Source organism: Miniopterus natalensis, chromosome 2, assembly GCF_054644295.1.
Source record: "Miniopterus natalensis isolate mMinNat1 chromosome 2, mMinNat1.hap1, whole genome shotgun sequence".
Taxonomy (NCBI): Eukaryota; Metazoa; Chordata; class Mammalia; order Chiroptera; family Miniopteridae; genus Miniopterus; species Miniopterus natalensis.
Window position 1 is genome coordinate 52433674 of NC_142082.1, and position 13914 is coordinate 52447587.

The 13914-nt window shown below is 42.3% G+C and overlaps 1 protein-coding gene across 2 annotated transcripts in view; it reads left to right on the forward strand.

Annotated features, from left to right (window-relative positions):
* Nucleotides 1–8334: 8334 nt before the first annotated feature.
* The window catches only part of TBC1D4 (TBC1 domain family member 4), a 167665-nt gene continuing 162085 nt past the window's right edge, over nt 8335–13914 (forward strand). For both annotated transcript variants that reach the window (XM_087814297.1, XM_087814296.1), the window contains exon 1: nt 8335–9140. In XM_087814297.1, coding sequence (XP_087670423.1) covers nt 8643–9140 — 498 coding nt within the window. In that variant the 5' untranslated portion in view covers nt 8335–8642. The remainder of the gene's footprint in view (nt 9141–13914) is intronic.

Sequence of the window (13914 nt, forward strand, 5' to 3'; positions counted from 1 at the left end):
TTAGCAGTTGCTTTGTATTCCATTCATTTTCCATAACATGACTCTTATTTCTTACTTATAAAAAGTTTTAAAAATATGTTTATTGATTTCAGGGAGAGGGAGAGAGATAAAAACATCAATGATGAGAGTCATTGATTGGCTGCCTTCTGCGCGCCCCCTGCTGGGGATGGAGCCCCCACCCCAGGCATGTGCTCTGACCTGGAATGGAACAGAGATCTCCTGGATCATAGGTCGATGGTAGCCACACCATCTGGGCTACCCACTTGTTTTTTGCCTTTAGTTCATTTTTTCTAATTTAACAAAATGGCACTTTTATAATTCTTACCATTCATTTATCTGTCAGGAGCATTAAGAAGTAGCAACTCTGGGGTATGTCCTAAAGTAATAAATAATTATCTAATTTTTTGTCAAGACATCTTAAACAATGTCAAAAGACAAGGTGTAATTTCTTTGAATAGACCATGAATGTTTGAAAAAAAAATCTGTAGTCTCTTTTTTATGTCTAAAAAAAGTAATGGTAAACTTGAAAAAAATATATGAAGTACCTGTTGAACAAAATGTTGCTATCCTTAATACAGGGAGATTCTATAATTTGACCCTAATTTAAAAAATAGGTAAAAGATATGAGCACCAAATACTTCAAAAGAAATATAGATGATTAATAGATACTAAAAGATTATACTTTGCTGTTCCTTTCTTATTTTCTCATTCTTTATTTTCCTGATTTCTAAACTTAACTTTTCCATTACTTCTTTGGGTTTCCTCATGACATTTTTGTATTTTTTTAAATCAAGTTCTTAGTTCATTTATTTTTGCTCAGTTTTTAATTTTGATAAAAACTTTAATTAATACATTTACCTGTATTCCTTGAGTTTTGACATAAAATTACTTTTTACATTATTTAATTTCATACATTTAAATCTTCTCCTATACTTTTCTTTTTATTTATTTATATTTTTTATTTTATTAACTTTTTTAAAATTAAACTTTATTGTTGAAAGTATTACAAGTGTCAGCCTTTTTCCCCCATTGATTCTCTCCACACTGCACCCCTCCCCCAAGGCTTCACCACACTATTGTCTGTGTCCGTGGGTTATGCATATATACATATAAACTCTTAAGTTAATCTCTCCCTCCCACCCACCCACCCCTGCCTTCCCTCTGAAATTCGTCAGTCTATTCCATGCTCCTATGTCCCAGGAACTATTTTGTTCATCGGTTTATTTTGTTCATTAGATTCCACATATGAATAAGGTCATGTGAATACTTGTCTTTCTCTGACTGGCTTATTTCACTTAACATAATACTCTCCAGGTCCCACTATGTTGTCTCAAAGGGTAAGGGATCCTTCTTTTTTACAGCTGCATAGTATTCCATGGTGTAAATATCTGAGAAGATGCTTGATATGATTTCAATCTGCTTGAACTGGTAGAGACTTGTTTCTGTCCTAACATGTGTCCCATGTACACTTGAGGAGAATGCCTATTCTGTAGCTTTGGGGTGAAATGTTCTTTAAAAGTCAATTAAATCCATTTAATCTAGTGTGTCATTTAGAGTCACTGTTTCCTTGTTGATTTTTGTCTGGAAGATTTATCCAGTAAAGTGAGTAAGGTGTTAAAATCCCCTACTATGACTGTGTTGCTTTTGATCTCTCCCTTAAAGTCCTCCAGAAGTTTTTTTTGTTTTTTTGTTTTTTATCAGCCTGTATGAGTCCTTTGTTCTAAGGTGGGTCCCTGGGTCTTGTTTTCCTATCCATTCAGCTACCCAGTGTCTTTTGATTGGAGCATTTAATCCATTTGTACTCAAGGTTATTATTCATAGGTACTTATCTATTGGCATTTTATTTCTTTATGCCTATGTTTCTCATTCTCTCTATTTCAACTTCTTATTACAGCAGTCCCTTTATCATTTCTTGCAATGCTGGTTTGGTGGCGATAAACTCCTTTAGCCTTTTTTTTGTGTGTGTGTGTGTGTCTAGGAAGCTCTTTATTTCACCATCTATCTTGAATGATTGTCTTGCTGGATAAAAATAGTCTTGGTTTCAGATCCTTGTTTTGCATGCCATTCCCTTCTGGCCAGTAGAGTTTCTGATGAGAAATCAGCTGACAGCCTTATGGGAGCTGCTTTGTAGGTAACAGATTGCTTTTCTCTTGCTGCCTTTAAGACTCTCTCTTTGTCTTAAATTTTTGGCATTTTAATTATGATGTGTCTGGGTGTGAGCCTCTTTGGGTTCTTCTTGCTTGAGACTCTCTGTGCTTCCTGAACTTGTGTGACTTTTTCCTTGACTAGGTCAGGAAAGTTTCCTGCCATTATTTCTTCCAACAGGTTCTCTAACCCTTGTTTATTTTTGCCCTCCTCTGCTACTCCATTGATGCAAATATTGTTGTGTTTCATGTTGTCCCACAGTTCCCTTAAACTGTCTTCCTGTTTTTTAATTGTTTTTTCTTTTTGGATCTCTGATTGATTTTTTTCTACCCTGTCTTCTAATTTGCTGATCCAGTCCTCAGCTTCCCTTAATCTTCTGTTTATTCCTTCCAATTTTTTTTTTTTATTTCTTCTATGTCATTCTTAATTTCAGTCATAGTTTCCATTTCTTTTCTCATGCTGTTGAGCATCCTTACAATCAGTGTTCTGAACTCTATATCTGATAGGTTGCTTATCTCCATTTCATTTAGCTCTTCTTCTGAATTCTTTTGTTCTTTCATATAATTTTCTTTTTAATCAGGATTATTCAGTACCATATGTTTTCATTTTCCAGATATATGAGTTTCTAAACCTATGTTTTTGTGTCCTAACTTACCTTAAATAATAATCAGAAAGCATGTTCTACTACATGATAGCAATTCTTTGGAATTTTGTATTTCTTGGGTGATATCGTGCATCTTCAATTTTAGTTTCTTTCACAGATACTCTATAAAAATTTTGTATTCTCTACTCACTGGATATACATATGTGTGTGTGTATTTAAACTTATAAATCATGTTACTGAAGTTTATAAATATGATTATAGTCCATTTAATCTAAAATATATTTAATTTATAGTAGCTGAGAATGATTTGTTAAAGTCACCAACTAAAAATGTTGATTTATTTACCTTTCCTGTCATTATTTTAAATGGTTTATGTATTGGGGAACAACTTATTTGGTGTACATGTGTTTAAAAATATCTTCTTAATTCTTTTACCAGAAAAATTTCTTTGTGAGTTCTTCATTAGCCTTAAATTTTACTTAATCTAATATAATTAAACCACAACCCTGGCTTTCTTTTTATTCACATATGCCTGATATATTTTCCTCTATTTTTTTATTTTCAATCTTTGTATATCCTTTTGTTTTAAAAGTGATTCCAGGATCTTTACGTCTTTATGGTTGGTTAGAGTAACTAGTTTACATTTATTACAGTTACTCTTCCAAGTTATTTAGCAACACTATTTTAAGGTTTCTAATTATCATACTTTATTTTTGTTTCCTTTTCCATCTTTTTTCTTTTTATTCCCTTTTCTTTCCAAGGATAGATCAATATTCTATTGGTTTGAAAGTCATGCATTGCATATCTGGTTTTCTAGTAGTTACCTTATTACTTCTTTCTTTGTCACCATCTCCGAAGTTGGGGAAGCTTTCTCTAGTAGCTAAAACAAGAGAAACTGACTCAGAGCATATATTCTAAATCTTTCGCCTTTGCCAGGCCTTTGTCCTTAGTTTTTGAAACCTGAAAGCTAAGAATGGACTCTTTTGTTGTCTGTGTTCTGCTGTGTCATCCTTTCCCCGAAGCAGTGAAAATGCAGTGCCCAGGTTGCCTGGGCTAGGGAAGGTCACAGGGAACAGGGAACAATACGAGGAAACCACAGAATGGAAGCATTCTATTATTTTCTAGTATTTTATAATTAACTGGTGGATATATGTAGTGTGTCTTCCTGAAATCAGCTAATTAAATAATTTGTTATATCACCTGTGTGGTATTAAAACTCCCTTGTTAATCTTTAGTTTCTTAAATTCTAATTTGTTCTTTACCCAATTCAATCTATTTATTCACTCAATATTTATTAAGAACCTATTAAATGTTAGCTACTATGCTTTCTGCTGGAGGAAATATGAGACAAAACAAAAAATCCCTTCTCTCAAGGGATTTTTGGTGGGGAACACCAACATATCACACAACAATTATAATTCATTATAGTTATAATGAATACAGTAAGAGCTGTAATAGTGGGGTTTATTTACAGAGGGCAAAGAAGAGAGGACCATTAACTCTGTGGGGAAGTAAGAAATATCTTCACCAAAAAGATGCCTTTTGAGTTAGGCCTTGAACAATGAATAAGTAAGTATTCAAGTGGTGAAGTATGGGGGAAATTCAAGTTGTGGGGTGGTAGGAAACAAGTAATCAGGGAGAGGAAGAAGCCTATGAAACCCTATAGGAAGATATTTAGGAATGGAGAGGTTGTCTGGATGAGGGAGTTGGGGAGAGAGGAGCAACAAATATAAGACTAGAAAGATTTGTGCTTTGAGCTTCAGGAAATATATCTTCATCTAGTGAATTTTAAGCAGAGAAGAAAAGTGTATGTTGGGGGCGTCATAGAATGGAAGAAAGAGAGGGAAAGAGAGGGAGGGGAGTAAGAAGGGAGGGGGAGAGAGAGAATGAGAGAGAGAGAAAGGTAAGGAAACAAGCTTAGAGATTGCGACAAACCTTTATAGTCTTATACCACCACACTAGCTCAGGTCCTTATATCTATCATGTAGCACAAATTTTTAAACTAGGATTTGACTTGATGTTATAACTTCTAATTCATGCTGACACCATTAATTTAGATTGTGATATTAGAGGAAAACCAAAAAAATGTGTTTCCTTTTGGAAATCATAGGTAGAAGTGCTTACAAAACTATTCGGGACATATTCTTGCAGATTGCTGGAAATAGTTTCCATGAGCATATTCTTTGGCCCTCTTTGGGGGGAGTGTGGGATTGAGTGTGGAGGGGTTGGGGGTCAGAGGTTTATTTATGGCTGCACCATTTAGTAAACATCATAGAACTGCATATTGTATGTAATATCTAACAAACATTTAAAAATTGTATCTTGTTCTTTTATCTTTTTCTAAGTTCAAGTGGTCAAATATATAATTGAGCACTTTTTATGTGCATGCAATTCTTTAAGATTCTGCAGATGATACAATGGTGGTAAGAAACGGATAGCTTACCATCTAGTTCATAAATGTAATTAGTCAAATGTATAAATGATAATAAAACAAGTAACAAAAGACACAATATATTATGTACTATAGTATAATAATTTTTTTCAACAGGCTAGGATAGATTAATAAAGAGGTGTTTATTTCTCATTCATAAGAAGTGTGCTGTGGGCTTGGGAAGTCCTCCTTGTGTTGGCTCAGCATTCTGGGCTGCTTTAATCAGGAGGAACTTCCATATGGCCATATTGTTTCCATGATGATTACTGGAGGGGAAGAGTGGGGACGGAGAGCAAAAACAGGCTGGATCATGGACCACTGGCAGTTTGATGCTTCTACTCAAGATGTTATGCAAGTCATTCCTGCTTGTTACTGGACAGGGTCTGGGCACAGAGCGGGTCTGCCTCGGGCCAGCCAGTGGTGTGAGGGTTCTTGACTTGGTGCAGGAAATATTTCACAACACAAGTCCAGGTGGTTTTGAGAGTATGTTTATTAAAGCTGGGGACAGTGAAACAAGGAAGGGCTTAGCACAGAAGAAACAACAGGAGAGAGCCTTGGCAGGCTGCTTTGTCTCTTGAGAAATGCTATAGGAAAGAAGTGAGCATAGGCCGGGCTGCTGTAAGCTCACTGAAAAGTCAGAGAAAAGGGGGGCTTTGGAGACAGGATCAGGGGATAAGCCCCGGACAAGCTGCCCCTGCCCACTGCTTCCGTGGCTGCAAGTCTCATGGGGTCCCTTAGAGAAAGAGAACAGAGATACAAGGTGTGGGCATTCTCTAGCGAGACCGTGCTGTCCCTTATCTTGAGGCTTTTTACCTTTCTTTGGCAAGCCAGAATCCTAGGGGAGGGTCTTAACAGAATATTCATTAGCTTTCCAGGTGCGTTCTTCAATATTTTGATTCATCAAAATGTGCACATAGAGGGGTCAGGGGTTATTTTCTGGTTAGTTTTATTTTCAAAGAATGTCACCAAGAACTTCATCAAAGAGGGATCGGGACTGAGGCTGGTCTGGCCTGGGACATTCTGGAATGTGTAAACCATCTTGTTCCTTAGTGTCCTTGGTTAGGGAAGATAAAAACTTGTGCTTCATTAGCTGGCTGTAAATTGCTCAAATTGTTTTGGTCTTCTCTAATTATTTTGCCTGTTTCTCTTATTCTACTTGTCAAGGAATTTCCCTAGCTTCTTACTATCCTGCCACATGCTCACATTTCACTGTCAAAATAAGTCTTATGACTGTGCCTAACTTTAAGAGGGCAGGGAAGAGCTAACTTTCCATGTGTCATGATGCAGAGAGGATGAGATATTGGTAAACAGTAATAATATTCATTACTGCATTGTAAGAGAAACATTGCAAAAAGTTACAAAGAAAGGGCAAAGGGCATTCCAGAGCAGGAAGCAATCACACTTAGGATGTCATGTAATAAAAGACATTTCTTTGGTTTTTCTGTCAATAAGTGAAAGCTGTTTATTGCTTCACTTTCTTTTACCAGTAGGAAATAGCCCGCTGGGGCTCCAAATTCAGTCCTAGCTCTAAAGCTGGTTGATTTGGTAGAACCTACAAGACTTTCATGCTTTCCCTGGATTTTTGTTTTTTTCTTTCTCCTTTTAGATCTCAGATATGTGGCCTAGAGAAATGGATCTATATGAGTTTCTGGTGGGGTTTTAGAAGGTTTCAGTCTACATTCTAAGAATTTTTTACTGCTTGTTAAAGACATGGGCCCATGCTGGAGTAGTTAAACCAAACGACTAAAACTAAGCAATTAATGTCTCCATTTGAGAGCTTAGATGGTTATTTACATGAGAGTCATCAGGTGCACCCAGAAATTCAGTACTGGAATAATGGCAGTTGGAGCATAGTGATCTTACATAAATAGGATAAAAAATATTCCCTGGGCTTTATAGAAACTGAGACTACCATTGAACTTAGAGGGGGGGGGGGCGGGGGAGGGAGAGGGAGAGAAGCCTGGGTTTTCCCTGGGCTTTATAGAAACTGAGACTACCATTGAACTTAGAGGGGGGGAGGGGGCGGGGGAGGGAGAGGGAGAGAAGCCTGGGTTTTCATTCTTCCTAAAAGCACTGTGAAAAAGTTGTGAACTTTTAGCCTTTCCCATTTATTTTGTTTACCTCTTATTTAATTCTTAATTACAATTCAGTAAGAGTAAACAGAGAAGAGTCCAATGTGCTAAAATGAATAAAGAATACTTCTTTAAAATTAGAATGATCAAATAATCCCTAAAATTTTTTGAGGTCCTTGGAAATGCATGTTACTACATGTGAAAGGGCGAGAAATCTCCACACTAGCTCTGAACTGAGTCTACACATAATGAATAAAATATATTTTTCCATATTTTAAGAATCTGGCTGCATTAAGAGCTAGAAAGATTCATATTTCTGATACAATGCTATATTTTTATGAGGAATTGCTATTACAATATTTTATTGATATTGTGATTCAAAACACGAGTATTTTTGACATTATTAGGAAATGATTCAGAAATTATGCAATCTTTAGGAGGGACTGAAACCATGAAAATACTATTAATATAAAAAAATCCCAGCGCCCCACTGAGAGCGCCCCCCCTGCAGGGGGCAGCAGAGATGCCCAGAAGAGGGCCGAGACCTCGGTGCCGAGCGCGCGGCCGCGCGGGTCCGGGGATGGCCGGGCCGGGCGCGGGACGGCTGCCCCAGGGGCGCCGGCAGGGGCGGGCTGGGAAGGGGCCCGAGGGAGAGGCGGAGGGGCGACTGCACGGCTGTGCTTTCGTAGGACGGGAGGCGGGGTAGCAGCCCGAATTCGAGCCCCAGCCTGGAAGGAAGGAAGGAAGGAAGGAGCGAGGGAGGGACGGGAACGGCGGGAGGAGGAGCAGCGAGCCGGCTGCGGCGGTCGGAGGAGGGGCCGCCCCCTCGAGGCCACGTTTTGTGTTTATTTTCCCTTTGAATAGTCCTCGCGGACCCCTTTCCGAGGGCTGACCGCGCCGCAGCGCCGCGGCCCCGACCTTCCAGGTGACAGCCGGTCACCCCGGCGGGATAGGAGTCGGCTCCGCCCCCAGACGCCCGCTCCCGCCCCCAGCCCGCTCCCCGCCCAGCTCCCGGTGCCGGCCCCAGGCGAGCGCGGCGGCCGCGGGGCTCTGCAGCGGAGGCGGCCGCGGCGGCGGAGCGAGACCCTCGGCCTCGGCCTCTGACCCGGCGGAGCCGCAGCGGAGGAGGGACGACGGCGACTTAACCCTCCCTCTCTTACCAGCCCAGCTGTCGGGCGCTCCCTGGGTGCCCGCCGCCGGAGCCTGGGAGCTGTGCCCGGGAAAGTGCCGCATGGGGCAGGGCCGCCGGAGCGCGGAGTTCTGAGGCGCGCCAGGCGGGCGCGGGGTCCCCGTGAGGCGGTTGGCACGGTTTCGGCAGCGCCTTCAGTGTGGGAGTTTGGGGCGCGGAGCGCCTCTTCCACCGCCTCGGTGCCCCCCTGAGGCGCGCGTTATGGAGCCCCCCAGCTGCATTCAGGACGAGCCGTTCCCGCACCCCTTGGAGCCCGAGCAGGGCGCCCCTGCGCAGCCGGGCCCGGGGAAGCCGGGCGACAAGATATTCCGGCTGTGGTACGTGGGGGGGTCGTGTCTGGATCGCAGGACCACGCTGCCTATGTTGCCCTGGCTCATGGCCGAGATCCGCCGGCGCAGCCAGAAGCCCGAGGCGGGCGGCTGCGGGGCGCCCGCGCCGCGAGAGGTGCTGCTGGTGCTCAGCGCGCCCTTTCTACGCTGCGTCCCCGCGCCGGGCGCGGGGGCGGCGGGGGGCTCGGGCCCCGCGACCGCGCCGCCCAGCACGGCGGTGTTCATCTTCGAGCACAAGGCTCAGCACATTTCGCGTTTCATCCACAACAGCCACGACCTCACCTACTTTGCCTACTTGATCAAGGCGCAGCCCGACGACCCCGAGTCGCAGATGGTCTGCCACGTTTTCCGCGCCACAGACCCCAATCAGGCAAGGCGGCGGCGCGAGGGCGTGGGGGAGGGTCCGGCGCCCGCGGGAGGCGTGGCCGGGCTGGGGCGCTCGGACCCCGCTTGGAGGATCCACTGGGATCCCGCTGCTGGTGCGCGCTCCGCACGTGGCGCGTTTGAGCGCCAGCCGGTGGGGCCCCTCAGACCCTGAGTCAGGAAAGGAGCTTTCCCGAGCGGTTCCGGGGTGGGGTGGCGGGACCAGACCCGGAGGGAAGGAGGGAGGGAGGCAGAGAGTGGTCCCCGGATGCTGGAGGAGCGGGCGCGCCCCGGGAGGCTGCGGGGAGCAGCGCGCGTCCCGGGAGGATCGCGGGGCGCGGGGCGTGCCTTGCACGCGTGCACGTGTGTGTGGACTGGGGAACGCGGGAGAGCGCTGGGCTTCTAGAGGTGCCGAGCTCACTCTCGGCCTTGGTGGGGTCCCGCCCCTTAGCCCGTTTGGACGGTCGCAGCCTCGTCTCCGCAGCGCCTGCGGGTCTCGGGCTGGGGGGCGATTTCGGCGCGGGCTTCAGGGAAAGTTACCGGCGGTTGTCAGATTCTCGGCAAAGTACGAATCTGCGTTTAGGTGTTGAGCGGAGAGACTTCTGTTAAAAATGTTTTTAGACGCTAATTGGAGACAGAAGCAATACCTACTTGGGTGGTTTAAAAATCAGTGTCACAGAAGACGTCGAAATCTGTTTTCTGATACCATTTCTCCAGAGTTGACTAAGTCGAGGTGCCTGTTACCCAACAGGGCACCTTTACTTCCTTAAACTCTGGCGCGGTCCCTTATCGGCTGTGAGAGGAATCCAGACTGAACTTTACCATAGTGCTTGTGTCTTTGAAAACAGGCTTTAAAAAAATGTGTGAAGAGTTTTTACCACATCAAAGGCCCCCCCCCCCCCCCCCCCAGTGCTATTCTGGAGGTAGTTATTTAATGTTTGCATAGTAGTTTAGATCCTTTGGAGAAACTGTTGTCTAAATATAAATAAACAAAGTCTCAGCTGCACCGTGTGGCTGGTCCTCTGGTATCTGGGAAATTAACAGTCAGATGAGAAAAATAGCCTATAAATAAGGCTTTAATTTTAAAAATTATTCTAATATCTGTAATTAAAAGACTGACTGTTTGTCCAGTTGATTCTCACGAAAGGCCTGAGGGTGAATTGAAGAAAATAAAAGCTCATTGTCTTAGATTTCATCAGTCGCTTTGTAAACCGGTTTAATAGAACTCCCAAAGTGAAGAGAGCAATTTTAACTTATGTGACCACTGTTGTATTTATGGTGAGATACCAAGGTAGTATTAGAAATTATTTTAAGAACCTAACCACGATTGAAACACATTTCATTTTATGCTTATTGGTTCAAAACTTACTCTCATCTTTCACCTGAGTTGTGAAATTGGAGTGTAGCATGAGTCCCTCCTGGATTTATTGGTAGGTTAATTAAAAACATCCCGTTTTATTTATCTTCATTATATACATATTTCAATGTTAGAGGCTGAATGTGCTGTTACTTTACCAATAATAATAGGTTTAGGCTCATGTCCTCTTTTGGGTCCTGTAGGAGCAGTGGAAGCCATATGGCTTTTTTTTTTTTTTTATATGGCTTTTTGATTAAAAAACAAACATAACATTTCCTGTTTGTTGTTATTTCCCAGCTGAGTCTTTGATCTAGAGTAGCCATTTTCAACCCTTTTCCATCTCATGGCACGCATAAACTAATTACTAAAATTCTGCAGCACACCAAAAAATGTATTTTTTTGCCGATTTGACAAAAAAATAGGTATAATTTTGATTCATTTCATACTGGACAGCTATTGTTGCACTGGCTGTTGTCATTTTAAAAATTTATTTAATAATCTAAGGGAAAAGAGGTCTGTGCCCCTGATTAAATAGTCAGGTATTGCATGCTTTAAAAATTCTTGCCACACACTGGTTGAAAATCGCTGATCTAATGATATGTATTCCTGTTCATTAATTTGAAAGGCCAGATGTTGTCCCTCTAAGGATTATCTCCAGCCATAAATCAGGGATTATAAAGTCAAACGCCTGGGAAGAGGGTTGAGTGAGGACTGTGGAGGACTAGATGGTGGGAGTCCTTCCTTAAGGTGCTATTCCGCTGCAGTTAGAAATGAACAGGATACAAACCCAGGGTTGCCAGAGCTGATTTTCCAAGAGAAAATGGAAACTGGGATTTTTATGAATGAGCCCACATGTTCAAGTATTCACAAATACCTTAAGCATTTAAAAATCCTATCTGGGCCATACAAAAAACATATGAGGGTTGGCTTCAGAGATCTAAGGACTGCCACTTTCAATCTTTGGTGTTAGTATTTGCTGACTGGACACGTGCAGTCATTGGACACTGTGTGCTGATTGCCACATTTCTTTTTGAGTATCTGAATTCACTCTGCATGGCTCTCATAGTACGGAACATTAGAAACACTTTTGGGGAAGCATTTATTAGTTAAAACTCCCATAAGTGATGATTCTTCATCACTTGATAAAGGGATGAATTCACATTATTACCATCTAGCCATATGCCTCATATAGAGTAGGCTCTGGGTGGTTCTGGGCACTCTTGAAATCAGAAGGAAAAAGACCTGCTGTTTGCTTTGCCCCTGAGTTCCGCATTTGAAGAGGAGAATTATTTAGTTGGACTTTTAAGATCATTGTTAAGAGAGTCTCCTAAGTGTTTTCCACAGTCACTGAACTAAGTGTGGAAGGTAAGCCTAGAGCAGTCGGTCTGCAAACATCCTCAGATAAACTTGTCTTTGGTTTCTTCCTCATGCCTGTCCCTTTTCTGAAATAGGCTCGTCTGTAGGATGACTATATACTTTATTCTTTAACCTGGGACATTTTTCACGGAGAAAGGGGGCACCGCTAATAATTACACAAGCATAACATGTACAAACCTAGATCATTTAGGGCAAACCAGGACATACAGTGACCATAGTTAAATGGCAAAGTTTGTGTTCTTGCCAAACCACTGAGATGAAGATAGAAACCGCTCACTGGTTTCTATATATAAAATGATAAAGTTTTGCAGAATATCTGCTCACACGTCTTTTTGGGGGTGGATCTACATGTGACCTCAGAGATGAAAGCAGTTAGTAGCTTGGGTCTGTTTTGGGGAGTTGCCATAGTGATGTGCACTCTGGCCCCAGATGTTGCTGGGTCAGAGTCAACTTAAGGATGTGTGTCTGGAGGAATCCTCAGCCTGAATGGCCTAATACAGAGCTGTTTCTCCCAGGTGCAAAGACAGGTGGGGATTGGGAACACACCCACCAGTTCCAGATCAAATATATGCCAACGCAGATTGGTTCCCATTTACTCAAGCCTGTGTAGTCTTGGACAGGAGAAATGTCAGTCTTAGCATATTTCAGCCATACTTGGATATTTGAACTAGTAAAAGTGCTTAACTCTTCTTACTTTAAAAAATCCCACTGTCATAAATTGAGTTGTAGCCTTAAAACTGAATGGGGCTCTAAGAATATCTGATTCTCTACCTAAGATCTAGGATGGGTCACTAAAATTCTTCAAATATTTATCTTTATCTACTTTCAGAAAGAGGCTGTCTAGCATTATCTCAATTTCCCTATTAAAAAGCAGAAATTGGCCCAGCTGGAGTGGCTCAGAGGTTGAGCATCAACCTGTGATCCAGTAGATAGCATGTTTTATTCCTAGTCAGGGCACATACCCGGGTTTCGGGCTCGATCCCCAGTCGGAGGCATGCAGGAGGCAGCCCATCAATGACTCTCATCATTGATGTTTCTCTCTCTTTTTCTCTCCCCTTTCCTTTCTCTCAAATCAATAAAGACATTTTTTTATAAAAGCAGAAATTGTTTTATATTTTGTACATTTTACTATGTTAAAAAAGCAAGAGTTAGTGTTTATAAACATTGTTAGAGTTAATTATCATTTGCAGGAGACTCAACATGAAAATTATATATCATAATTATAGAATGAACAATCATTTAGAAGAAAACATAACTGCTATAATTTTCATTCATTTTGTTTATGCATATATTTCTTGAAGCTTGCAAGAACATATTTTCTGAGCTTTAGTCAGGTAACCAGTTTTCAACTTGATTTTTATTGCTGTGTTTCAAAAGGTCATTTTTTAGTTTTTCCTCATAATCGATGGCCAGTAGCTTTGTGAATATACTAGTCAGGAAACTAGAGAAATGGAAATGTGGGAGTTTTCACAGTTCTCTCTCTGCTTACTGAGTAGTTTGCTATTCTGGACAGGTAGACTTCTCTACATGTTTACTGTACTCATTTTTTTAAAATATTTTTTTTTATTGATTACAGAGAGAGAAAGGGGGAGGAAGAGATAGAAACATCAATGATGAGAGAGTCACTGATCAGCTGCCTTCCTGCATGCCCCCTACTGGGGATTGAGCCCCCAACCGTGGTATGTGCCCTGACCAGGAATCAAACTGTGACCTCCTGGTTCATGGGTCCATGCTCAACCACTGAGCCACGCCTGCCAGACTGCAGTCATTTTTTTGTTTTCTTCCTACCTCCTGGTCTGAGGCAGAGGTTAATGTGCTCTGGCTCCATGGCAGAATTTTGACTGTGGTATCTGGAGGAAGGTAAAAATGTGTGTGAAGGAGAGTTGCAATGGGATTGAAGCTGTTCGTTATCGGGACTTGTTTATCACAAGCCAGAGAGAGGCTCTCAAGCTTGATTGTCAGAATCACCTGGAGGCCTTGTTAAAACAGACTGCTGGGTCCCACCCTCAGCTTCTGATGCTAACAAGTTTTCTGATGATGCTCAGAT